The 27,848-nt window shown below is 45.1% G+C and overlaps 1 protein-coding gene across 7 annotated transcripts in view; it reads left to right on the plus strand.

Moving 5' to 3' along the window:
- The window catches only part of VPS13D (vacuolar protein sorting 13 homolog D), a 249,077-nt gene that overhangs the window by 84,429 nt on the left and 136,800 nt on the right, over positions 1–27,848 (plus strand). For 4 of the 7 annotated variants that reach the window (XR_009399590.1, XR_009399591.1, XM_059375825.1 and 1 more), the window contains exons 36-49: positions 2,353–2,559; positions 4,198–4,287; positions 7,102–7,242; positions 9,713–9,835; positions 12,132–12,206; positions 15,863–15,968; positions 16,826–16,978; positions 18,978–19,113; positions 20,215–20,262; positions 22,424–22,574; positions 22,675–22,885; positions 25,507–25,754; positions 27,206–27,397; positions 27,706–27,832. Coding sequence is in view for 5 of the 7 variants with exons in the window: in XM_059375825.1 (XP_059231808.1) it covers positions 2,353–2,559; positions 4,198–4,287; positions 7,102–7,242; positions 9,713–9,835; positions 12,132–12,206; positions 15,863–15,968; positions 16,826–16,978; positions 18,978–19,113; positions 20,215–20,262; positions 22,424–22,574; positions 22,675–22,885; positions 25,507–25,754; positions 27,206–27,397; positions 27,706–27,832 (2,008 nt within the window). In the remaining 2 variants the exon portion in view is untranslated. The remainder of the gene's footprint in view (positions 1–2,352; positions 2,560–4,197; positions 4,288–7,101; positions 7,243–9,712; positions 9,836–12,131; positions 12,207–15,862; positions 15,969–16,825; positions 16,979–18,977; positions 19,114–20,214; positions 20,263–22,423; positions 22,575–22,674; positions 22,886–25,506; positions 25,755–27,205; positions 27,398–27,705; positions 27,833–27,848) is intronic. The other 3 variants (XM_059375826.1, XM_059375827.1, XM_059375828.1) reach the window with 3 other exon arrangements.

Raw genomic sequence — 27,848 nt, forward strand, 5'->3', positions numbered from 1 at the left:
AAAGGCTACATTTTTTTCTCGTCTGTGCTTATATGTACGTTTCTCTACTTCTTTTTTTTTTTTTTAAGATTTTTAAAAAATTTTATTTATTTGTCGGACAGAGATCACAAGTAGGCAGAGAGGCAGACAGAGAGAGGGGGAAACAGGCTCCCTGCAGAGTAGAGAGCCCGATTCGGGACTCGATCCCAGGACCCTGAGATCACGACCTGAGCTGAAGGCAGAGGCTTTAACCCACTGAGCCACCCAGGCACCACTACTTCTTTATGTATTATATATAGCCATACGTATGTATATGTATATACGTATAATATCATGTATGTTGGCAGATTGTAGTACAAATACAATTAATTGTGTAGCCTCTTTACAATACAGTTTTATTGACTACAGTCGCAATATTATTGCAGTGTACTTAATACCATCATCTTCCCGTGTCATTAAAATTATTTGTAAACATTGATTTTTTTTCACATTGACCTAATGATATATTTTATTTTATTTTTTAAAAGATTTTATTTATTTATTTGACAGAGATCACAAGTAGGCAGAGAGAGAGGAGGAAGCAGACTCCCCGCTGAGCAGAGAGCCTGATGTGGGGCTTGATCCCAGGACCCTGGGAACATGACTGGAGCCGAAGGCAGAGGCTTTAACCCACTGAGCCCCCAGGCACCCCGATCTATTTTATTTTTATTTTTTAATTTAATTTAATTTTTTCAGTGTTCCAAGATCCATTGTTTACGCACCATCCCCAGTGCTCCACGCCATACGCGGCTCCTTGATACCCACCACCAGGCTCACCTAATGATACATTTTAATTTAGCTCTTCTTTGCTTTTCATTCTTTAAATATTGTACACAGTTCTGTAATACATATTTTTTTGGTATGAACTTCCGTCTGTATCTTTTAGTACTTCCTTATAGAGAGACCTTGTAGGATAAATACTGGATCCAAGGGTGTAACTATGTTTTTCAGACTTTTTATTCCATTTGATAAATCTTTTTCTAAAACGTACCAGGCCGAACTCCAGCCAATTCGGTGTGAAAATGCTGGTCGTACAGCACATTTCTTCACATTAACTATTATTGTTTCCTTCTGAAAAAAAAAGGGAGACAGATTTAGTTATCTTGCATTCCTTAGCTTTGTTTTCACCTAGACGTCACACTTCGTTAGTTTAATTAACTTAATACCCCCAAGTGTTTACATTTTCTATTTTTCTTCTTTAACACAACATTTCTTTTTAATTTCTTTCTTTCCTTTTTTTTTTTTTTTTAAAGATTTTGTTTATTTATTTGTCAGAGTGAGCACAGGCAGACAGAATGGCAGGCAGAGGCAGATGGAGAAGCGGGCTCCCACTGAGCAAGGAAGCCTGATGCGGGACTCGATCCCAGGATGCTGGGATCATGATCTGAGCCGAAGGCAGCGGCTTAACCAACTGAGCCACCCAGGCGTCCCTCTATTTAATTTCTAGGAGCGTTTTTGATTTTTATTAATTTTTATTTCTTTAGTAGCTAAGGTGTCATTCTTTCCATCACAAAAACAATAACAGCAACTATTATCAGTAGAGCCTTTGATATGTGCCAGGCTCTGCTCAGAGGAGAACTTTACATGGGCTTGTCTGTTTCCTCCTTGTGGTAGCCCTGTGAGTATGTGCTGTTGGGCACAGACACCAAGTAACTTGCCCAAGATCCAGCATCTTCTAGGTGCTGGAATCAGAAGCCAGGCCACCTTCTCGAGCATGTGCCCTTAACCACTTACCCCTGTGTTGTGTACTGTCCTCTAGTAATTTATAGATACGGGGTTGCATTGATTTCCTTTCCTTTATAGCTTTAGCGATCTGGCAGTGTTGGGGATGCGAGTGGCTGTTAATTTAACAGCGATATTACACACGTGCCCTTCTCATTGCTCTTTGTTCTCAAGGAATTCCTGATCGGTGGAGAAGACAAAGTCATTTGAGAACAGTCCCAAAGTAGCACATCAGTACAGGCAAAACTACACAGTGAAGATTACATACTTCCTAGAGTGACATCTAGAATTTGGATCCTGTCTTTTCTTCTCCTCTCCTCTCCTCCGACAGATGTCATAGTAGAGGAGGGATGGCTCCTGGAGGTGTTTCGAACCAGATCATGAAGGGTGGTGAACTTGAGTGGAAGGTGTGCAAAGGGGCTGCGTTCTATTTGCCTAGAGATAGAATTCCTATGCTAGTTTTTTTCTTCTTTTCTAAGACTGAGAGTAGGTACATCTGGGGAGCGGGAGCCTCTTGGGCTGTCCAGTAGGTCCCTAAAAATGTTTCCTCAGTGAGTTGCTTGAGTAGCTGTGCAAGCTGGCTGAACTGATGGCCTTTAAATTTTCTTGAAGGCCAGCTGAAGAAGGCGGCAAGTTGGTTGTTTAAGAATGCCGAACCTCTGAAGTCTCTCTCCCTGGCATCGAGTGGCCGCGAGAGCCAGGGGCCCGTGGCGGCGCGGCTGATCTCCGGGGTGGAGGTGAAAGCCGAGAGCGTGTGCATCTGCTTCATCGATGACTGCATGGACTGTGACGTCCCTCTGGCTGAGCTCACCTTTTCCCGTGAGTGTTTTCCCGATGTTCAGGCTCATCTTGAAGATTTGCCATGATTGCCGAGTTATTTGGAGCCCGTTGTGTGTGTGTGTGTGTGTGTGTGTGATATTCATGCTCCCCACTTAACAGTATGGGTGAAATTCAGCTAATGGTTTTACATCTGTTTTTCATTATTTGTATTTTAAAGAGATGTGTATTTATTTGCCATATGTGGCCTTCAGCCTCTAGTTTGGGAATAATATACATTGTCATTGATGAAATTTCTGTTCTATTAACAGCTCTAGCTAAATAATTCCTGATGTCTCCGTTTTGTTTATCTTTTTATATATGTAAAGCCTGCAATGAGCCCTGTTATTGGAGGCACTTAAAAGATAAGCTCAGAAAATGCTCTGCCCTGTGTATGTTTGAAAGGAAAGCACACGGAGTCTTACTAGAACGTTCACCTCACAGTGTCCCCCGTAGGGCGCTGAGAGCTCTCCTTCAGTAGCAGCGGGGGTGAGGGACGAGGACCTCCTCCTCGACCGTGTCGTCACAGGCAGTGTTGGATGGGGCTTCGGTGGAGAGTCCATGAAAACCTTACCACTGGGTTTACTCTCAATTTTCTGCTGTTGTGACCTTGCCAGAGTCTTTTTCCTTCAAGGAAAATTCCATCCTGGGGATTGAGTTAGACCTTTGTACACGGGAGAGGCTTCCTTTTCCCTGTGCTCCAAGGCCCCACCAGGGCCACAAGACTGAGAGTGATAGCTGGGATTCTGATGGAGAATCTTTTCTGCGGGGAATAATTACTTCTTATTTTTCTACGGTGATCTTAAAATTTTGAGCTAATCTTTGTCAGGACATAACTGCTCTTACCAGTCTGCCTTCTGATTTTTAGGCATTCAGGACAAAGTAGGTTTTTTATATTCCTACAGACTTGAGATACACAGAGACACCCGGGTGCTGGGGCTGGCCTGGAATAGGAAGGAGGCAGAGGAGGCCTTTGCCTAAGGCACAACATTGCAAGGGGTACCAGAAACTCAGGAATTAGGACAAATAACATTAAAAAAAAAGATTTTATTTATTTGATAGAGAGACAGTAAGAGAGAGACTACAAGCAGGGGGAGTGAGAGAGGGGGAAGCAGGTTTCTCTTGAGCAGGGAACCCGATGCAGTGCTCGATCCCAGGACCCTGGGAGCAGGACCTGAGCTGAAGACAGATGCTTAAGGACTGAGCCATCCAGGCTCCCTGACAAATAACATTTTAACACAGTGTTAAAAAAAAAAAAAAAAATCAGGGGTGCCTGGGTGGCTCAGCGGGTTAAGCCTCTGCCTTCAACTCAGGTCGTGATCTCAGGGTCTTGGGATCGAGCCCTGCATTGGACTCTCTGCTCAGCGGGGAGCCTGCTTCCCTTCCTCTCTCTGCCTGCCTCTCTGCCTACTTATGATCTGTCTGTCAAATAAATAAATAAAATCTTTAAAACAAAAAATCAGAATTCATGCAGAAAGCCCATGATGAACAAAATATCAAGATTTCGTGCGCTTTCCTAGGGGGTCATCGGTATCAGCTGTGTTTAACGTCCATCCATCTCTTCACTAAAACCTCAGCTGAGAAAGTTCGCTCTGGTTTGCTCTTGCCCCACGGCTGCTGTAAGGTGTGCTTTCTTCGCAGGTGTGACCTTCCTGCAGCAGGCACGAGCTAGCCCCGAAGGCTACGCCCACTTCACCCTCTCCGGCGACTATTACAACCGTGCCCTGTCAGGTCAGTCCCTGCACTTGTGTGATCGTGGGGCTAAAACCCACACCTCAGTATGTGCCTGAGCCTATTTCTACCTAAATTTTGCCGGAGGGAAAGGGGGCGGGGCCGAGCAGGGAAAGGTGAGACACAGGCGACTAACTAGGCACAAAAGATGGAGATTTTTCTTTTTTTCTGACATATCTGATACATTGCAACTGAGTTACATACAAAGAAGTTTTTCTAGTTAACTCCATTTGAGACTGGAGTTTGGCTCATTCTAGAACAGGGAATGGCTCAGGAGCGAAGGATCATTTGTCTGGCCCTGACGGAAGCTAGATTTCAAGGGAGATTTCTGCCCGTAAGCATTTTATACTTCAAGCATCCTTCCTCCTTGCTGGACCTTTTCCACTAGAGGCATCCCGAGTCCGGGATTGTGTATAATGTGCCGCACCCTACTCCCTCAGGCAAAACATAGCTGATCAGAGCAGGCGATCCTTCTGGAGACATAGAACCTGGGTAATACTGCAGAGCATTTTCAGGTTTCTTTCCTTCCGCTGGGACGACCAAGGTAAGGACCCATATACACAGACATTCAGGAAGCGGGGGAAACCAGGGCTGAGCAGTTTGAGTGTGAAGTTCTCTGCTGTAAGGGAGTGCTTAGTAGGTGTGGGCAGAGTAGAGCTGCACAGCCCAGGGCTTCGGCCTCAGAGTGACTGCTCCCTCTGATTTCGCTGGAGACAGAAGCATCATTAATTGTGCTGCTGCTGCAGATGGTTCTAGAGCACGTGCGGCAATTCCTTTTGTATGTTAGTTAGCGTTTTTCTCTCCTTGTTCTGGATTCACTTTCTAAGAGTGCTAGCACTCTGATTTCCCAGCTGTTCAACAAGTTTAACTTTAGAATATTGATCCGAGTCTTACTAGGTGAGAGAGACTCTCGCGGGGCATATGGAAGCCATTTTTCTGAGATTCATGTATTTTCCCAGAGCAAATCTTGCTTCCTTTTATAGTTACGCGAATAGTCAGGTCTCTAAGTGCTGAACAGTGCTAGGAGACAAATGTACCTGCTCGATGCTATGTATCCGATTGGGTTCCTCTTGGTCATTCACCTGATCTGTGGCTGACGGAGTATAGCTCGAAAACTGTTAAAAATGAGCTGTCTTGGGATGCCTGGGTGGCTCAGCTGGTTAAGCGTCTGCCTTCAGCTCAGGACATGGTCCCAGGGTCCTGGGATCAAGGCCTGCGTCCGTCTAGCTCCCTGCTCAGCAAGGAGCCTGCTTCTCCCTCTGCTTGCCGCTCCCTGCTGTGCTTGCTCGCTCTTTCTGCCTTTCTGACAGGCAAATAAATAAAACCTTAAAAAAAAAAAAAAAAGAACTGTCCTGAAAAGTTGAGTCTTTTTTTTTTTTTTTTAAAGATTTTATTTATTTCTTTGAGAGAGCGAGAGAGAGTACAAGCAGGGGAGCAGCAGAGGGAGAGGGAGAAGCAGGCTCCCAGCTAAACCAGTAGCCTGATGCAGGGCTCAATCCTAGGACCCCCGGATCATAAGCTGAGCCGTAGGCAGATGCTTAACCAACTGAGCCACCCAGGTGCCCTGAAACGTTGAGTCTTTAAAACCACAGAGAGGTACCATTTTTCTTGTCCAATAGCCTGACAAAAATTAAGTGTGACACTGCTGTGAGCCACGGAACTTTAACTTCTTGCCATTAGAATTTTAAGTTGGTGCAGCCACTATGGAAAACACTCTGACATGTAGCAGGGTTAAGTGTGAGCATTACACTTCTTCTAGGTCTGTACCCCAGAGGCTGTCTGGCCCGCATGTGCTTGGAGACAAGCAGGAGACCTCATGGTGGTGGTTCCTCCTCATAGCTATAAAGTGTGGCCTCGAGGGAATGTTTCACAGCAGTAGAACGAATACGTAGATTGCGGTGTATCCCTACGTGGATTACAGTTCACTGGGGAAAGTAACTGTGCCACAGCTACGTAGCACGGTCATGAGTGAAGCAGAGAGGCACGCGGTTGGGCAAAAATAGAAACTTACAGACGAACACGTATGGCCGGATTCCATTTATGTAAAGATCCCCAGTAGGTCGAACTCACCAGTATGTTCTGAAGAAATACATGTGTGTTGAAACTATGAAGGGAGAGCAAGGAAGTGATGAAAGCTGCAAGCTGATGTTTACGTGGGGTCGGGTGGGAGGGGCTGGTGGGAAGCGAGCTGACATGGGACCGTGGCACTCGGAGCCTCCCAAGGACCATATAGTTTTCTGTTTCTTAAGCTGAAGAGTGGCTGCATGGGGCTTATGGTAATTTTGTTCTTTAAACCGTACATAGACATTTTCATACCTTTTGTACTAATGACATTTTAAGATTAGAAATTTGAAAAACTTAAATTAATGTATGTCCAATTATGCTGTACTTACTTATCCAACCAACGGATTCTTGTTGGAAGTGGGAGAATCCAGTTAAAGGGTTACTTAAGCTGCACTTAAGCAGTACTTTTCCATTCTGAGTCCGAGACTCCTTTCTCCATCTTGAGTGGATCAAAAGCAGGTCGTGCCTGCTCTTTAAGAAAGAGGGCGCATATGCTCTGTGCCCTTCTCCCTCCCACCTCTGGAAGAGCGTGTGGGGCCCGTATGTGTCCTTCCACTCACGTGTCCTCTAGACAGCACAGACGTCGGTAGGGTAACCTATCGCTGAAGATGGTGCTTTCACTGTGAAAGCACATTGGAAATAGAAAGCTGTTAAGCTGCGGTTTATCTTTGCTGAGCGTTTGTGAACAGCGTTCGCCCGTAAGCTCTTGCTATCTGCCGAACAGATGTCTTATTTCCTGTGTTCTTTTAGGCTGGGAGCCGTTTATTGAGCCGTGGCCGTGCTCCGTATCCTGGCAACAACAGGCAGCTAGTCGTCTCCATCCTCCTCGACTGAAGCTGGAAGCCAAGGCCAAGCCTCGTTTGGATATCAACATCACCTCTGTGCTAATTGGTGAGGAGAAAGTTGTCCCTAGAAGATCGGTACCTTTCTGTACATAAGTCGCTTGTCCAGAAGACTGTTAATCCTGGGTTGGCAAATACCTAGGCCCACACTGGACATCACTTACTCACCGTGGCTGCTTTTCTGATAAACTCGAACATGGCCTCATGGTTCTTTTCAACTCATTGCTCCAGAGCTGGGGTCCCATATTAATGCTTTCAGTGATCAAGCAAGAGCTCAGACTGTTTGGGAAACAGAACACTCTCTCTGTTCAGGATGAACTCTCTTCCTGATGATGCTTGGCCACAGGTTTTTCTTAAATGTCCTAGGAGTGAGTTTAGATTCACTTCTTTCAGGCTACACACACACAGAATAATTCTTAGAAGGTACAGTTTTGACCTGGTCTTTATAATAGGTTAAGTTGCCTGTACTGTGTCCCATCAAGTTATCATGTTGACCTGACTCTGAAAATCACTGGGCTGAAGGGTTACCACGCTAGCGATGCGTGTTCTGACCATTTCTTTGAAAACAATGAAATGTATGTTCCCTGATTCCATGTGATAAGTCGGAACCCCTTGATGCTTATGCTTACATCGGCTTGGAGAAGAGTAATGTCACGTACAAACAGGTACTGCCTGCCTTTGCCATGACAACCCACACTCACTGTTTGAGTTTGTGATCTACATGACCTGATTTTTGGTGCTACTGTAGTTATCTGAGTGATAACACTACCACACATCTGGACTTTCTTCAGTGTTTGTGGTCTTGACTATCCATTGGCTTATTCCACATCAGAATAAGATGAAGAGATTGTATAGTGAAATGAGACCATAAGTTTATTGATCCCCAAATTTTATTTATTTATTTGTTAAAGATTTTATTTATTTACTTGACATATAGAAATCACAAGTACACAGAGAGGCAGGCAGAGAGAGAGGAGGAAGCAAGCTCCCTGTTGAGCAGAGAGCCTGATGCGGGGCTTGATCCCCGGACCCTGGGATCATGACCGGAGCCGAAGGCAGAGGCTTTAACCCACTGAGCCACCCAGGCGCCCCGATCTCCAAATTTTAAAACCACTGTCTTACATGATCAGATTTCGTTCATTAAATTTGCCTGGATAATTGATCTCATGTTCCTTCTGTACTGTATTATTTTGATCCTGTATTTTTTCCTATATCATGTATTCATCTGGAAGTTTAGATAAAGTTGAGGGTAGCATTTTAGAAAGCTACAGTAAAGAACTTACTTTGAATGAAAGAATTTTGTTGATACTTCTTATGAGCTTGAGACACCAGAATGTCTTCCAAAAGGCATTCTTGTCTCTGGTAAAGCTACTGTTGTTTTCTTTCTTTTTTCTTTTCCTCTCCAATTCCTTATTCCTAATACTGTGCGGGAACCCAGAAATATTACTGTGACCTCTTCGTATTGAAATAAATCTTACCTATAGCTAACTATTGGAACTGAAAACCAAAAGCCAGTAGTTTTTGTTCTAAAAAATATCATACCTTAATTAGTAGAAAAGGCCTTTATCCAGGGGTGGTACATCATAATGATTTTGTTAACCTGCCCATCCCCTTATATTTCTCCTCTCAAAACCATAAAACCATTCCTGGAGATTGTCAGCTAGATTTCAGCCTCCTGAGATGGGTGGTGTGTGTGTGTGTGTTTGTTTGTTTAAAAAAAGCCTCCTCACTGGCTTTTCTGTCTTGAAACCCTGTCCCTTAGCATGGCATAGCATACTCTTCGCAAACTAATTCTCTCTTCTAGGCTGCTTTGCTGTGTCCCCAATATGTTGGGCCAGAGTCACAGCAAAGTATTCAGTGTTTCCTAAAGTACTGTGTACTTTCATGTCTTTGAAATCTTTGTGTATGCTGTTCCCTTGGCCTGAAATATCCCCGCACTCCTAACCCCATTAGTAGGGGTCCCCACATCTCTTAAGATTCCTGTGGATCTCAGGACGCCTGGGTGGCTCAGTTGGTTAAGCAGCTGCCTTCAGCTCAGGTCATGATCTCAGCATCCTGGGATCGAGTCTCAGACTCCTTGCTTGGCAGGGAGCCTGCTTCTCCCTCTGCCTGCCACTCTGTCTGCCTGTGCTCGCTCTCGCTTCTCTTTCTCTGACAAATAAATAAATAAAATCTTAAAAAAAAAAAAAGATTCCTGTGGATCTTGGTGTGTACTGTCCCACTTCTGCCAAAGCAGAATAAATCTTCCCCTGTCCCGTGCTCCTGTAGCATTTCATTTATGTCTTTGTTTTAGCTCTTTCCACATTATGGTTTTACGGCGATGGTTGTTTGGCTAACATTGATTTCTTCCAGTGGAGCATGAGTTCTCCAGGGCACAGACTTTCTGAGAACCCAGCATAGTGCCTAGTATGCAATTAGGCATTCAACAAAAGCTTGTTTTGCTAAACAGAAATTAATTTGACTTGAACCCTCAACCTTTTCTATTTCCGTACTTAATATCTTTGGGGAATTCTTTCTAGATCAGTATGTAAGTACCAAAGAATCATGGATGGCAGATTACTGTAAACAGGACAAGGAAATGGATTCAACCACATCAGAAGACTGGATGGGCTCTTCAGTGGATCCTCCATGCTTTGGACAAAGTAAGATTTTTCTCTACAAATGTGTGAGTAAATAAATCACTGTCGACCAACACAGCCATGTTCCTTCAAGAAATCCAAATAGAATCATCATTTTCTGTGAACAAACCTGTAGGAAATTCTGACTATCTTCTGTAGTTCTGTTTTAATCTTTGCAGGAGACATTTTTCTGGCACAAAATACTGAACTTTTAATATGGGCTGTAATTCCACCTTTGTGGGAGAGAAAAGATCTGCGACGTACAATTTTCTAAATTCTGGCAACATTGCATATGAGCTGGTATGCCTGAAACACATCAAGATCAGGCACTGGCCAGTGTGTTTAACTTGGCGAAACTTTCCAGTTGATTTGGACTTTTTGACTGGATTTTAAAAACTATCTTTTCAGTTTTCTAAATCTAGAGGTACAGAGTTTGGATATATTCTTGAAGGGAGGGCAGGCAGGATCCCATATGGAAGAAATTGTTAAACAAGAGGGCTCCGTATTGTTCGTAAAGTAGAAAAGAATTGAATACCCAGCCTTTTGAAGAACGAGCAGTCCGTTTGTTCTCTGTTAATGATGTTTTCTTTCCTTATTTAATGCCTCACCATGGAGCTCTGATTTCCTTAGAGCTGGGAGATTGTGGCGGCCAACCGCGTGGTCCTCAGTTGTTCCACAAGCCATTGTCCTCCAAATGCGACTCAGCCCCAACTCTTTCAGTGCGGTTTCTTTGGGGAGTCCTGGCTGGACTTCACATGGCTCATGAATGCTTAAATATTCCATCTGGTCTGCAAACATGTCACGGGAAGATGGATTTTCTTAGTTTGTGAAGTATTTGAACTGGTTCGTCTCTCCTCAGGGTATAGAAGTAGACTCTCTATCTGCCATGTACTTCTGGAAGGAGGGACAAGGAAGTGTCAGCTATGTTTGCTCTCTGTATTCCCAGGTTGTCGCTTTTGAGTCTCAAGGTCATTGCTTAGGAGCTGGGCTGTTCAGATATCATCAGCCTCAATTCTGGCTCCTCTGCTAACCTTCCCAATTTGTGTGTTGAAAGAATGGAACAGTCCACCCAGAAGACTCTCAGTGATCTTTGTAATATATAATGTGTCCTAGAGAGTATGTTTTGGAAATTATTATTCCTGCAAGGGGAGCTTAAATCCAGACTCAGTGTAAACACAAGGATGGCCTAATCTTCAGGATTCCGATGAAGGATTTTCTTTTGTCTCCACCCCTCCACCTTTTTAAAAAGACATTTTCTCTTACTTACGCTTGCAGAAATAAATCTTTTTAATTAGACAAGAAGTGAATATACCTGAATTTCCAAACCTCTTTTCCTATTCCTGGGCAACAGCACGTGTGGCAGATGGGATCATATTCTTTTAACAGGTCTACTAAATTAATTGTGGGGTGTTTGTCTTCAAAGTCGGTGGACGTGAACCTTCTTGAACTGATCACATCTTTCAGGTCCTCCTGTCACATGAACATTTAGTTACGTTCCCTCCCCCCCAAATGTGTGCATTTCATTCAGGCCAGCTTCAAAATGAGCCCTTGAAATAGAGATTCTTAAAATGAAATTCAGCCTAAGGGAGCTGCTGATTTCTCACTGTTCCTTTAGCAGGGGAAAGAAAACAGTGGCCTCATTTTTGACATCATTGTTGGCTTTGTCCAGGAAGGGCCGAGATTCTGCAGGTCGACCTGGATGGCGTTGGGCCCTTGTGGAGTTTGTTAGTTTGCTATTCAAAGGACACGTGATGCAAATACCAATTGTAAATGTTCTAAAAACTTCCATGTTTAATTTATAATATAAGTAATACTATGAGGTAATGCCTTGATGGAGACCGTTTTGGAATGTAGATTGACTCTTTCCCTTGAAATTTCGGGACCCCTGGGGGATTAGCACTCTCTTAGCTCTGCCTTTCCAAATTGGAATGGAGCGACTGCCGCCCCGGTCTGTGGCGACTGGTCTTGGTAGCTTTTCCATTGCCATTTAAGAGCGTGCATGCCTTAAGTGAAAAAGCCTCAAAAGACTTGTCATTCCATTAAAGAGAATGTGGACGATGTTTTCCTTCCCCTGAGGAGAAAAACAGGAGCACGCTACTGTCCCACATCCCCCACAGTAAAAGCCTATCATAAAAATGTCTCACTCCCTTTGTTCAAGTACTTTCTTAGGGCTTAGCAGTCACTGAAGGGAATGATCCCGGAATTGCATGACGCTTGCTACTTTTGTAATGTACTCTCTCTGTGCTTGTGTTTTGGAAGTGAGTCTTCTTATTCACTGTATATATCCTGACCCTCTAACTTTGTCTCTCCTGTCTACCAGGCCTCCCCCTTGTCTACCTTAGAACTAGGAGTACAGCCAGTCTGACTAACCTAGAGCACCAGATCTATGCTAGAGGTACAGTATAGCCAAGCGAGGGCTTGTTTTATTTTGCTATTTGAAGAACTGCCTTGTCCATCAATTTCGTGTGAATGGGAGCCGGATGGGATACCCCGGGTTTGAGCACAGGGAGCACTTCCGGCGGAGGAGCAGAGGGCTCCTTCTGTCAGGAGCGGGCAACATGCCGCGTCTTCCGTCCGCCCTGACCCTCGGTGGAGGTGGAATCAGCACGTCAGCGTCTGGGGCAGAGATCCCCAGCATCTGCGGTGATTTCTGTCTCATTTGGAAAAGCAAGGAAATGGAGCAAAGCCGTCCTCTGTCAGGCAGCGCTACATGTCTTTGTTGATAGGACCCTCGGTGGGCACCGAGGGCAGTGCGGGGGCGCCATGGAGTGGAGGCTGTTGTGATCAGGAACCGAGCCAAGGAAACATTTCCCAGGAAATAGTTGCTCAGGCACAGACCTTGATTTCTTTAGCTGTAAATTGAAGTGCTTCAGAGATAGAAAATAAAATGCTTTATTTCTGTCTCTGACCCTTTAACTTTCCTTAAGAATTTGACTAATAAGTAAATATGATCGGAAACAGCAAAAGCTTCCAAGAATGGGAATCCCGCGATGTTCTTTCCTTTAGTTGTTGGAAGGAGTATGATTGATTCGGTGTGTTTTATGTCTGTGCTTGGCCAACACCAGGTCCTGCCAGGGTCATGATCTATTTTGTAAAAAAGACCATGTGAGCATCCTCTACCAGGAGTTCAGACCAGTGGTGTTCATGCACCCATACAGGGGACCATACAGGGGTTTTCCTGCAAGGTTTTGCTGAGACTGATGTGTGTGTGTATGGGGGGTGGTTCACAAAGGAAGCCCGTGATTGAATCTTCATTTATTAACCAATTTAGATGCTCAGCTTTTCTACATCTCTTATTTAATCTTTCAGACTAAGCAGCCTGGGCGCCTTAGCTGCTGAGGGAGAGGAAGTCATTTGCCGTCATGCACATGACCAGCGAGTAGCGGGCCTGGGTCTTGAATCTATTTCTTTTTTTTTTTTTTTTAAGATTTTTTTTTTATTTATTTGACAGAAAGACAGATCACAGGTAGGCAGAGAGGCAGGCAGAGAGAGGGAAGCAGGCTCCCTGCTAAAGGAGAGAGCCCAATGAGGGACTTGATCCTAGGTCCCTGGGATCATGACCCGAGCCGAAGGCCGAGGCTTTAACCCACTGAGCCACCCAGGCACCCCTTGAATCTATTTCTTTTGATTTACAAACCATGTCCTTTCTGATAGACTGGACGCTTCTATGGTGTGAAAACCTACCCTGTTTATAAGGGCCACATTGCTCTGTGAGACAAGTCCAGCAGGCAACAAATTTCCTTAGCCACATGAAGCCCAGGTTGGACGTGAGGAGACTTAGGTCCTCTCGGCCTATGACGGAACGAGGTCTGGTCACTAGGGGCAGACTTTCTGGGGCCCCCAGGGACTGCCGCTCCCTTGGATGGGCTTGAGAACGTTGTTCGCTGGTGCTGTGACAAAGACAAGGACGCGGTTGATTTGGACCCTAGTGCGGGAGATGTCGGGTCTGTCCCCTGGTGTCGGGTTGGGCTTTGTGGGCATTCCTTGTTGTTTATTCTCAGCGAGGCCGGCTGCTGAAGTCTGTGCTGTTGTGTGTAATTGACACAGGGAGCTTGGGGACCTGAGCAGTGTGCCTGCCCTGACTGCTTCGTTCTAGAGCGACATGCTTGGGACTGTCTTTGTACGGACTCCTAGCACTTTTCTTCTGTATGACGGTGTGATCAAAGCCATTTGCCACCTGCTCTTTTTTAATCTAATTTGCAAATGGAAACTTCCAGTCTGGCTCACAGTGGGGTATGAAAGCACATCTGGCTTCTTTGCCTCCTGGGTCCTTTATCTGCTGTAATAAAGCAGATCTCTCGTGCACGCCTAGAGACGGAGGTGCCTTTCAAGGTGGCACAGTAAGTGCTGTTTACCCTGCAGACAGCTCTTAACTCTTTTACTCCCCCTCTGCTCCTGTCACCAGCCTCACAGCTACTCCTTAATTTTGTACTTCCTGTCATTTTTTTTTTAAAGCCAACCTCGCGAATTCAGTGAGGCCATTGGCATGGGAAGTGCATGTCTTCTAGGTGATGATCTAGGAGATATTCTAGGAGATTTTCATCGGAAGTATGTAGGGTGTTTGTAAAGTCTAACCAAAAAACTGGAGGGACACACTGCAAACTGTTTGTTTATTTTATCGGATTACTGTGTCTTAGACTCCCTTGAGCCACTGTCCTTACCAAAACAGAACCTGCCTTAGCTTAAATTGCTTGTTTTTGTAGCATTTATAGTACTAGCTTCTGAAAACTTCAGAAGACACAAAGGGGAAGAAAAGAAATTGATTACTTTTTAAAAGGCAATAGCAATTAGTGACTTTGATGATCCTGGCCCAGGCCTTATTCTAGCAGGGTTGTTGTAGTTTACTTTCTTGTTTGGCTGGCAGGAAACATGTGGACCTGTAAGGTGCATTTAATTTTGCTCTAGTGTTCTCAGTGGGCAGCCATGGTCACCTCGAGGTGTCATTTTCTGCAGCCGCAGACCATGCGGGTCCTGGTCTTTCTAAGGCCGTCTTTGTGCTTTAGAGCTGGACATGCCGGAAGATTGGGCCATGGCCTGTTCTGTTGGTAGAGGCCGCGCGGTGTGGCACATGGCTGCTGCCTTCATGGTTCCTGCCGCCTCCTCGCGCTTTGTCTCAGTGCGACCCCCGACGCACAGACCCACCGACTGGGAGAGGAGGCGCAGGCCCTCGGCTCTCCTCTCGGCACACCCATGCCGCTCCAGTCAGACCACGCGGCAGGGCAGTGGTGTCCGCAGAAGGATCTCAGGGCAGCCTGGGTGTGGAAAGCCATTTCTGGCCACATGGACTCTCACTTCTCTCTTAAGAGAGTTTATAGTCAGGTCTCTGGAATTTGGGTACTTACAGTTTTGGATTGATTGGTGTTTCTTTCCAGTTTCGCTGCTTAGAAGCTGTTTTGTGAAAAGAAACCATACTTGATGCTCCTTGTGTAGTCTCCCCATTGGCTGCCTCATAGCAGACGGTAATGGTATCAATGTGGAAAAGTAGCTGAAGATTTCATTTACAAACTTTGGGGGTAGTATATTTCTGATCTTCCAGGGAGGGCGAAAATAGCTGTTAGTTTAAGAGGATAGAAGAGAACGCTTTTATTTTGTTGAAAGATGCATAGCATGACAAGTGTAGCTTCCATAGAAAGGGAATCTTTATTAAAGGCAGGCATTTTGGACAAAGTTGGAATAAACTTTTCCTCTGTGCGCTGTATCTTGCTACAGTTCAGGTCACTCATGGAGAATATATTCCTTGGGCCTCCTGGGGTACCAGTTAGGGCCTGGTACCCTCTCTTGATTTAAGGCCCCCAAGAGTTGTGGGAGGATTGGGGGCTGGGAGTCGTCCCACATCATGGCCAGTTGTTGGGGGGACTGTCCCCATGTAGCAGGCAGCAGAGGACACGGAGATCCCTTGTGTCCCATCACACACCGATGGCGGCTCTGTGTCTGTGGCTGCCACCGTCAGCCCTTTTGCATGAGAGACGGGACACCGCGTGCAGGTCCGGGGAGGGTCTCTGCTGCGCAGACAGGGGCCCGTGCTAACAGCCTTCCTCTGTTTGCCCGCAGCAGAGGTGAAGACCCCCAAGCGCCGGCAGCCGTTTGTCCCTTTTGCTCTGAGGAACCACACAGGCTGCACTTTGTGGTTTGCCACCCTGACCACCACGCCCACCAGGTAAGGCCCCCAGGGTGTCCCCCAAGCCGTCTCTGCCACCAGGAGCTCCTCAGCAGCAGCCCAGCAGCGCAAGGTGGGCCCCTTCTGGAAGCCCTTAGGATTGTATTGGAATTGGCATCTTGCTGTCGGCTGAGACTGATGATGGGGCGGGGTCTGTAGCCCGAGAAGTAGGTCCCGAGTCTGCAATACCCACATTCTGATCCCGACCCTGGTACACGTTATGTTTAAGGAAAAAGTCAAGCGAACGAAGGATGCGTGTAAGAAGTGGGAAGGAGAAGCCATCCCGCCTTTTCTCCCCCGTCCCCACCCCCTTTTAAAAGAAGCTGAACGTGGTTATTAAACCAGACACCCTGCATTTTTCTTCCAAGATGGCTTTAAAAACACCTCCCACATCCCCCTCACCGAGGATGATCTTCCAACCCTCAAACAGTTCACCCCAGATGGAAGTAGAGTGGAGCTTGGAGAACAAAGGAGCATTTACCTGGGCCGGGGATGTTCTCTACCAGCTTCCTGCCTGTGTAGACCTTGGCTCTCCCCTCCAAACGCATGCCGAGCTTTCCAGTTTAGGGAACGAGATGCGTGAAGTAAATAACAGAACTGGCCAATTTGAAGCCACGTTTCTCCTGCCATCCCTAGGTAGGGTAAAGCGGTGATCGATTTCAGCTCTTTCCAAAGCTTCACCGACACTGTGATTGTCACAAAGATAATGGCAGTCCCTGACCTTGTAGGTCATCCCGGTAGCCAGGCTCTCTGGGGATCGAGTTCCAGGAGGGTTTCTGCCCCCAGCCCCGAGCTCTGGGTGAGACGGAGTTAAGCGAGAAGGACAGCCGTGCTGGTATTGTCTGATTTGTTTCCAGGGCTGCGCTGTCCCACAGCGGGAGTCCGGGGCTCGTTCCAGAAGGCAATGGCACATTTCTTGATGATGCTCACAATGTCAGTGAATGGCGGGAAGTCCTCACGGGGGAGGAGATTCCCTTTGAATTTGAAGCAAGAGGAAAGCTTAGACACAGGTATAGTGTGGTTCATTCTTCTCCTCTCCCCAAAATATACCGTATAGATCTCTGCGCCACAAAAGATTGTCCCTAGTGGTTTGCCTTTTCATGTGCCTTTATTAATGATTTTAATGTTTCATTTTTAAAAGGTATTTCAAAAACCAAGGTTTCCTTTCTCTATTTTGGAAATATACTTCTTTCCATTAATTATCCCTCTGTTTGACATGAGGGTTGATGGTCCGTGTGTTGCCGATAATATGATTGAGGCAAAGGCAGGTGACAACACTCAAGTTCATTGTTACATTAGTTCCAGGTGCACAACATAGCGATTCAGCAGCTCTCCATTATCCTGTGCTTGCCGCGAGTGCGACCGCCATCTGTCACCGTTTGGCACTATTACGGTGCCCCCGCCTGTATTTCCTGGACTGTACCTTTTCTCCTCGTGACTTGTTCTTCCCATAAGCGGAATGACACGCTCTTCTTAAAAGGTTATCAAACCACGTTGATTTCGGTTTTTAGTGCTCGCTTCGGCCGCACATATACTAAAAAAAGATTTTGGTTTTTAAGATACGTGTGTGCCACACAGCGCTTTCAGCAGGCAGGTGGTTTCAGGAAGCAGGGCCGGGAATGATAAGAAATTCTGATTCTGAGGAGGATAACACTGACTCATCAAGGGAGATTGTCGGCCCGTGCACTGTTGGAACAGCCAACTGAAGGATTGCAAAAAACATGAAAGAAGGTTCTGTCTCGTTGCTGAGAGGTCATAAAATGGCCTTTTATTTGCAAACATATTTAAGAGGAATCCAGTGGACAGTGAATAGGTTAAGATTTTAGCATTTGAGCCTCATATCCTTTGTCAAGCCGAGCTGAAACTGAAGCACTCGGCTTCAGCCTTCTGCACTCTTGGGTTTTCATGGCACTTGAAGTCTTTGTGTGCAAACCTACTCCCGAGGGAAACAGGTCTTCCTTGTGCACAGCCTGTACCAGCACACATTATTCTCTTGGGGCTGGCTTTCCGGACTTGGAAAGATCAAGTTTATAAAACCACCGTGCTGGGCACATGTACCTGGAAGCCATGGTAGAATTTCCAGGGACGAGTGGCTAGTGTATTCCTGTTCCACAAAGTTCCTGGAGAAGCTAATTATAGAACTGTTGGCTGTATTTCTTCACCAGCACTGCCTCCCTTGTGTCAGAAGGGGTTTGACCTCTTTGTCATTTCCGTTTTAGCAGACATGTCTAGTAACCCATTTCAAGTCCCGCTGTTCTGCTTGAATTCATCAAAATAAATGCCTCCTCTGGCTTTCCCCCTCTTTGGCACACTGTACCCCATGCCCTGCCTCCCTCCCCCTTTCCTGTCAGCCTCAAATCCAGTTCCCCACTTCAGGCTTCTGGCTTGAATTAGGCAAAATCTAAAATAGAATTAAATGTGCAATTTCCTCCTGTGCCTCCTGTTCTGCCCACTGCCTTCTGCCCCAGTTTCAGCCGGGCACTTTAGCCCTGAAACTCCAAGGGCTCCGTCTCTCATAACCTGTCTGTAGTCTTGCAGGACTGAAGCCAAACAGCGGAATGTGGTTCGGAGAGAAGTAGGATATTCAACAAGGGAACCAAGAAAAAATTTGTCATTTTATGCATTTCCGAGAGTGTGGTTTTATGATGAAATTGCTGGTACAACAGTTTTACTTGCCCACTGGAATGGTTCTGGCTGACGTCATGATTTTATGGAGGTGGGGGTGGGTGGGGGAAGGACCTGGGCTTGTGCACAGGATTTGCAAAGTTTGTACAAAGGGAGGGTAAATGCCACTCTCGCTCAGGCTTTACAGATCTCGCACGTTTGTTTTAAGTATAACACCCAGTTAAAATATTCTCCTGATTTTTCTTGCATTAGGTAATCACCAAAAGGCTTAACCAGCTGGGTTTTTATGTAGTTCTATAGTAAATCAGATTTGACTCTTCGCTTCTACTTTCCTTCCCTTTTTAAGATCGTGCTTAACGTCCTTCCCCGTGTTCTGCCTGATAGGCACACCCACGACCTCCGGATTCATCAGCTGCAAGTGAGAGTGAACGGCTGGGAGCAAGTGAGCCCCGTGTCTGTGGACAAAGTCGGGACATTCTTCCGCTACGCAGCACCGGATAAGAATTCATCTTCTTCTACGGTGTGTGACTGTCGAATGGGGGTTTTGTGGCACGATTGTGCCCTGGCCACATGCCCTTAATGCCAGATGGTCAGCCTGTGAGCTCGTTCTCGTGAGCTTTTCTGGTTCCTCATTTCCCCTAGTTCTAGGAAGAAGACATAAGACAGTCTGGGGTCAGTCATAGGCATTTGTAGCTGATATGTAGATAAGCCACCGATGGTTAACTTCAGTAGAAAAAACAAGATCCATATTACCGTGAACACGTACTCCCTCACCTCTGCAGACCCGTCTCATACTTGGTTGGCCCAACTGGCAGTTTACTAATCTGCCAAACGTGTATTGGCTCTGTTTCTGCATATTGTTATGTTTCCTTTTTATAGGATCTTCTTTATGTTTCTCGTAACGCTGTTCCTTGATCCTTCTGTCTCCGTGTCTCCAAATTCTTTCTGGCATCAAGACTGATGTCCACTGTTAGTCATTTTCTGATCACACATCCTGTCACATGCCCTCACCCTAATGGCACCCCAGCCTGCGGTGTTAGGGGTTGGAGGGCCGGCCTGGGGAGTGACGCCGGTGGCCTCCTTCTTGAGAACATGCAGGTGGACGCTGGCATCCTGGCTGGTGCCGCCGCCGCCGGTGCTCTTACTCAGTGCTTAGTCCTACTTTGTAGACCTGCATTCCTCTCTGGGGAGCCAGGGACGAGTGGGAAGGTGCATATTTGCAAGGACCATCATAGCTTTCCTTTTTCTGCCTTTATTCAAGAAAAATACTCTCGGAGAACACTGTTCCTTCCACTTCTCAAGTTTCTTAAAAAAGGAAACTTTCTAGATTACATTCCTACTTAAATTTACATCCGGTCATGAAGGGACTAATTCCCCCAAGGAAACCTTTCTGTTGTATTGATGTGTCCTGGAGAAATTCTGTGTATGTGGAATGGTTGAAAAATAAGTATTACTTTTCCCATATCTTCTAGGATAAGATGTTTTCTCTTCATGGTAGACCATTCTTTGCTAAGAGTGTTTATAAATCCCACCCTTTCAAGCAGATTACATTGTCATTGAATTTAATGATGCCTGTAATCTTAGGTCTTGCTGACTCTCTGACTTTTGGACTCTTTCCTAGATTGGCAGCCCAAGCAGCAGAACGAATATTATTCATCCCCAGGTTTATGTGAGTATGGTTTTCCTGTGTCCTTGTGTTTACTGACTATATATACTGTGTTTGGACCGTCCATAGACATCCTGGTGATCACAGCACTGTGTCACCTGACTATGATTAGAATTCATCTGTGTCCTTTCTTATTAACGATTGCCTTCCTTTGATAAGAACTTTCAAGGAAATGCTTCCACTGACTTGGTAGGTCGGACTGAGTGTTACAGGGAGGAGGAGAAAATGGAGATGTGTGGTCCAAGGTTCCCTTCTCCTCTTCCCTTCTTCTTTTTTTAAGAGAGAGAGAGTTTGTATGCATATATGGGGTGGGGGGCATGGAGTGGGGAGGGGTAAAAGGAGAGGGAGAGAGAGAGAATCTTAAGCAGGCTTCACACCCAACGTGGAGCCCAGCGCGGGGCTCAGTTTCACAACTCTGAGATCAAGACCTGAGCCAAAACCGAGTTGGATGCTTAACCGAAAGAGCCACCCGGGTGCCCCCCTTTCTCTTTCCATGTTAAAATATAAATGAATCCTGTATGACTGGCTATATGCGTTTCCTAGGTTTTGGTCCCAAGGTCATGAAAATAAATAAGAACGAAAAACACGATTTTTTCTTTCCATTTGGCTTTTGAAACACCATCAGAAGATGATATTAAAAAACTGTCTTGAGGTTTTTGCTCATATTTTCTTCTCTCTGGTGGTAGTGAGTTCTGAAACATGAGATTTTAGGTAAGCTTGGAGGTAGGAGCAGCGGAGTTTAAAACCATCATTCTTGGGCCTTGGCTCTGTTGGGCTTTACTAGGCTAGGTCAATGGGAGCTTTGCTGATGGGTGTGCCCTGGAATTGTGTCCCTCTAGAAACCCTCCAGAAAACCCTCCAGAAAAATCCCTATTGCCTTGGGATTTCCTGGAAGACTTGGTTCAAAACATGGAACTCTTCATTTTACTGTGTATTAGGGTTGGTTTCCGCGTACTGTTTGTTTTAATAAGAAAGTTGGTAGTATGAACGCTTGGATGCGGCGTCATTGGTTTCTCCAATAAAAACAGTATTGTCAGTAAGTTCTGGACACTCATTCAAAGAATGATGGTTGTAGAAACCTTCTCTTCGGTGTACCTGATGTGGGGTTTGATACTTTAAAAAAAAAATTCCCTGGCCCGTGGTAGTAGAATGAAACGTGTGTTGACTGTGTGAATGAACGTGTGGAAACGAAGTGGTGGCTGCAACCCAAGACCAAAAATAAATGATTTCCCCCCCACTCTGTTGAGTCTCGCTTCAGTGTCCTGTTTGTGAAAAAGCAATTGCTGAACGGAGCCGAAAAAGTTGTGAGGAAGAGCAGTTTGATTTTAAAGTCCTTTGAAGAACAAATGTTGCCTTTTTACAGGCATGTCACCGAGTCACGTATGGGCCTACAGTGTAATTTTCATGACATTTAGGGGGAAAAACTAATTATTGTTCCTGTGAAAGGCATGCCAGTACAGACAACTCTTTCCTACACACTGGGTTTTACAAAGACAAGTTCTAACCTCGAAAGACTTCTTTCTGTTTTTCTGTGTGTGTTGGGCTGTATCCAGCCCATTGTTAGTATTCAAGGAGTGTTTCTCACTTTAATGGTAATCTGGGAGAAAAAATACCACAGAAGGTAAATCATTTCATGTTTTGCAAAGTCTCACCCCAGTGTTCTTGAACATTTAGCTGCTTTGGATGATCTCTATTCCCCTCCAGTAGAGTTGAAAACAAGCCTTGTTCATAGTTTCCATATAAGGGCTGATGTGTAGGAACCCAAGGGCATTGGGTGAATGAAGGGTAATTTCCAGCAGACAGTTTCTTATCAAATTGCAGGAAGTTTGGAAGATTTAATAGGTTATTATGGGTCTTAGTTTCTTTATAATGTGTCTAGAGGCCTAGGACTGATTTTTCTTTGTGACACATTTTGTGATACCACGTCTGAGTAGAGTATCTGTCTTTCTAGAAATGTTTAGAATTGGCTGTTTTAACAGTGTGTATCTCTATAGAATATTCAGTCCCCTGAAAGATGAGTGATTTTAGGGCTTAATGATTAATTTCACCGAAGGGTTATAGTAATATTAAGATTTTGATTTAGGCCTTCTGGTTGGTATTGTTATATTTTCTGTGTTTCTTCAAGAGCCCAGCTATGGTTCTTCTATTCCTGTCTTTTCCCTAGTTCTCTTCGCTGCCACCTGTTCGGGTGGTCTTTGCCGTGACGATGGAAGGCAGTGCTCGGAAAGTCATCACTGTCCGGTCTGCCCTCATTGTTAAGAACAGGCTTGAGACGCCCATGGAGCTGAGACTGGACAGCCCGTCAGCTCCAGACAGTGAGTTTTGCCATAGTCTGTCTTCCTTTTATCTTGAAATGGTCAGCCATTTGGGTGGAAGACCATTCCCTGAAGATGCTGACCCTTTTTTCTGTGGCAGAGCCTGTGGTGCTTCCCGCCATCATGCCAGGGGATTCGTTCGCGGTGCCTTTACATCTCACTTCCTGGCGGCTCCAGGCCCGGCCCAAAGGATTGGGTGTGTTTTTCTGTAAGGCTCCTATTCACTGGACCAATGTAGTGAAGACCGCAGAGGTTAGCAGCAGCAAACGAGAGTGCCACTCTATGGACTTGGACAAAAGCCGTTTCTTCAGGTATGCACAGCGCTGCAATGGCATGTGAATTTTGCTTTTTAAAAAAAACCTGTTGTCTCTCTGAGGACCCTTAGTGATTCACTTGTGCTTGTTTAAAACCCTTAAGTTCTTATTCCTTAAGTCCTTGTGTTAGAGTTCATAAGAATTCGATTGTTAATCTTTGGGGGAGTGGGATTGTTGCTTATCATTTGATATTTATGGGAGAAACACACACACTACTCACACATGTAAGGTCAGAAACTTGTATGTATGCATCAGCAGAAAAAGAGGACATGTAGAGAGGGAAGAAAAAAATATTTCTAGTTCCCATTCCTAAATTGAGAAGCAGGTTATTGGGGTTGGAAGTTCTTCAAATGACAGATTTCAAAAGAATTTGGAAGAAGCGTCAGGAACCTAGTACTGACATTCCTTGGGGACCTTAACAAAATTATCTAATCATTTAGACTCCTGTTTTCCTCTCCTGAAGAGTATAAGTAATACATTTCTAGAGTTGGGTTGGTATTGTTCGGTCCTTCTGAACTTGGACTTTAAACTTACTTAGACTAGAGACTATCAGCTTTAGTTTTCTCTCTAGTGAAGACAGCATTCATTTAGTTTAAACTTACAGAAGAGGGGCCAAAATAGTATAAGGAATTCCAGTGCGCCCTTTACCCAGACTGGCCAGTGGTAAACAGACTGAAGAGAGAATTGAATAAATACACAGCTGTAATGGACTGTTTTAACACTTTCCTGTCAGTAATTTACAAAACAAACAATTAAGATATAAGAGGATTTGAGCAGTGCTCTCCACCAGTGCTTGTCATAGTTGGCATTTATAAAACACTTTAACCAGCAGCTCCAGACTGTACACTCACTTGAAGTATGTATGGACTAGTCATCAAGAGAGATCATCCACTGGGCCATAAACGAAGATCAGCAAATATTAAAAGAATTGGAACCAGACACAATAAATGTCATCATCACAAAAGGATTAAACTGGGAATCAGTAACATAAGATGCCTGTAAAATCCCTAAATATTTGGAAATTATACAGTAGATTTCTAAATAACCCAGGGGTCAAAAAAGGAAATCACAAAAGAAATTCAAAATGTTTTAGAGCACCTGGGGTGGCTCAATTGTTAAGCGTCTGCCTTTGGCTCAGGTCCTGAACTCAGGGTTCTGGGATCAAGTTCTGCATCTAGCTCCCTGCTCTGCAGGGAGTCTGCTTCACCCTCTCCTTCTGCCACTCCTCCTGCTTGTGTTCTCTCTCTCTCTGTCAAGTAAATAAATAAAGTCTTTTAAAAAAAATCTTGAACTGAATAATAATAACAACTAGACATTAAAATATGGGGGGAAGCAGCAAAAGCAGTTCTAGAGTGTTTTGTTTTTTCGAGAAATGTATAGCTTTTAAAATTTATTTATTTATTTGTCAGAGAGAGAGAGAGCGCGAGAGAGAGCGCGCGCATAGGTAGGGTGAGTAGCAGGCAGAGGGAGAAGCAGGCTCCCCACTGAGCAAGGAGCCCACTGCGCGACTTGATTCCAGGACCCTAGGATGTGACCTGAGCTGGAGTCAGACTATTAACCAACTGATCCTGAGAAATGTGTAGCCTTTAATGGTCTTAGTAGAAAATAAGGAAGATGTAAAGTCAATGATTCTGCCTTAACGTAGAAAAAGAACAGCACATTAGACAGAAACAAACAGAAAAAGCACCTGATAAAAATAAGTGTGGAAATCAGTGAAATAGAAAACCATCATAGAGAAAATCAATACAATCAGAGGAATTATGTACTAGTGTTCTATGCTAGAAATGATAAAACTTGCCAAGAGATAGTAAAAAAAAAAAACCCAATAACTAAGTGGGAAGCTAACCAAGTTTGTGGATTGGAAGACTCGATTTTTAAAAATTTATTTATTTGACAGAGAGAGACACAGCGAGAGAGGGAACATAAGCAGGGGAATGAGGGAGGGAGAAGCATGCTCCCAACTTAGTGGGGAGCCCGATGCCGGGCTCGATCCCAGGACCCTGGGATCACAACCTGAGCCGAAGGCAGACGCTTAACGTCTGAGCCCACCAGGCCTCCCTGGAAGACTTGATATGTTTAGGATTTCCATGCTCATGAAACTGATCTGGAGGTACAACCCAGCTGGCTATCAACAGGATGACCAATAAATAAATAAATGGCATATTCGTCCATTGTCATGTGGGTCAAATACTAATGCGTACAACAGCACGGCTGCATGTTGTAGACACCTCCCGTTACACACAAAAAGCCAGACACAGGGAGTGGTAAATACCGTATCATTCCATTTACATGCAGCTCAATAATAGGCTCGACCAATCTGTAAGTGACAAGTAAAAGACAGTGGTTGCTTCTTTGTTGGGAGATGACATTGGAGGGAACTTTCTGGAATGAGAGAAAGATTGTATAACTGGTTTTGGGTAGCATATAAAGAGGTATACATTTTTGTCAAAACTCGCTAACCTGAGCATTTAAAATGACCTGTTTTAGCGTGATTTAATTATACCTCAGTAAATGATATCTTACTGCATTATTGAACCATTTTAAGGTATGCTTTCTCATACTCCACTGAGGAGGAAAAATTCAAGTTCTTTGGTTTTTACAGTGTTTTGTCTTCATAGGTTTTGTGTGGCCATAAAGAAGGAGAATTATCCGGATTATATGCCCTCAAACATATTTTCTGATAGTGCGAAACAGATCTTCAGACAGCCAGGACATACCATATACCTCCTTCCAACTGTGGTCATCTGCAACTTGTTACCTTGTGAACTTGACTTTTATGTGAAAGGGATGCCAATTAATGGGACCCTGAAACCTGGCAAAGAGGTGGCCCTCCACACAGCTGATACATCACAGAACATTGAACTGGGTGAGCGTTCAGTCCAAGAATCATTGGTGGTAATTCTATGGAAATGTCACTGAGTATTTTGTGATCATTGGGTAAACATTTTAGAGAAATTATAGCACATATGATACCTCAGTAACCCAGCTCAAGGGATTTATGCACTAAAAAAAAAAAGAAACTTCTTAGAAAATCATCAAAAGAAAAACTGAACAAATCCAAAAGATTTAGAGGGAGGACTCAACAGAGCCCCTTTTCTGATGTTGCGCACTTGATGTGTGACTATAGGAAGTCATTTCATCTTTTCAGACAGTGCTTTTTTTCCCTAGCTGTAAAATGAGCAAAATCCTGGGTCTTTCCTCTTTTCAGGGAAGGGGAAGACATGTGCTCAGCATGCATGGGGCTCCGGGCGTTAAGTCAGGTGCTTTTACACACGTGATCCGAGGTTTGGGGTTTACATACCGGGTGATTTTCAGTGACGGGGACAAACAGCGTAGAGAACCGTTACTGTATTTGCAGCCTTGAAGGCAAAGGAGTTCGAGCAGGATGTATGTTGCTTTAAGTCTGTTGTCGTCACCTTGGAATCATGACGACGGAGACATTTGTGTTGCTCCGGCTGCATGATTGATCTCACTGTGTCCTCTCGTTCGATCTTCACACAACCCCTGTTTCAGGCAGACAGCTGGTAGCCCCATTTTACAGGCAAGGAACCCCAGACTCATTGAACTTAAGCAGCATGTTCAAGGGTGACCTGCTGACATTTCAGCGAATATGTAAATCCTTGAGCTTCATTTAGAAAGAAAAAATAATGCAGTGCTAGTCATCCATTCTAAAGAAAACAGATGTCTGCTCTGGCATTTAAGTATCTCTCCAACAAACGTTCCTGGAGCCCTGTAGAAAATGCAGTGTCGCCCTGCCACTGCACTGCGTGCACACCCGGCACTCCTACCTACCTACTCGCACTCCACAGGAAGGATCATTTTAGCAAAAATCCTGTGACAGACCCGCTGGTGTTCTCTCCATTTGGCAGAGGAGACCCAGCGAGCGAGGTACGCTTCCCCCACCCCTACCCCCCGCCGAATCACACAGCTGGTAAGGACAGACTGGGAATTGGAAACCAGGCCGTGTGACTGCCCAAGACCTTGCCTCTTACCCTGTGCTCGCCTTTCCTGTGTTTGAGGCTCCTGCCCAGCCCCGGGCCTGAAGCTCACAACAATCGTAACTATTACTGATAGCTGTTGGGTAGTGTCATCCTTCTGATTATGCAGTTCGGACTCTCTGGTCTCTTCCAGACCATCTGGTTTGCTTCAAATGTATCTCGCTCCAGCTAAGGGAAAATGGCCGTTCTGATGAGATTTTTGCCAGTTACATACCTAGTTCCTGATTTCTCTGAAAGGAGCCCAACTTTGTTCGGCCGCGGGCTTGTTTGACAAACCGAAGTGAGAACCCAGGCAGACAATGGCTTGTATCTTCTTTAGGGGTATCCCTGGAGAATTTTCCACTCTGTAAGGAACTGCTCATTCCACCGGGAACCCAAAACTACATGGTGAGGATGCGACTGTATGACATCAACCGGCGGCAGCTGAACCTCACCATCCGCATCGTGTGTCGAGCAGAAGGGTCCTTGAAGATCTTCATTTCTGCTCCATATTGGTTGATTAACAAAACAGGTATGTACAGAGGCCGCTCAAGTAGGCCTTTGGCGTTGGCCATGGGAATTCAGATATATTCGCTCAGCTAACTGAACGGAGCCAATACAAATAGATTACTTCAACAGTCTAAGCTGCTGAAACCCTCCTGCTTCCATAATAAGTGCTTAATCATGGTCAAAAGCGTCCTTTCAGACAACAAGCTGAGCCCACCAAATAAATCCGATTTTCACGATTCTCCCGCTTGACGATGTTTTTCCTGTGCCATCTGCATCTGTCTTGCATAGACTGGGTGGGATTGATGTAAACTTTCCCCCTCCTTCCTAAAGGGTTACCACTGATCTTCAGACAGGACAATGCAAAGACAGATGCCGCAGGCCAGTTTGAGGAACACGAGCTGGCCCGGAGCCTGAGCCCTCTCTTATTCTGCTACGCCGACAGAGAGCAGCCAAACCTGTGAGTACCATTCTTT

This window comes from Mustela nigripes, chromosome 14 (genome assembly GCF_022355385.1).
Source record: "Mustela nigripes isolate SB6536 chromosome 14, MUSNIG.SB6536, whole genome shotgun sequence".
Taxonomy (NCBI): Eukaryota; Metazoa; Chordata; class Mammalia; order Carnivora; family Mustelidae; genus Mustela; species Mustela nigripes.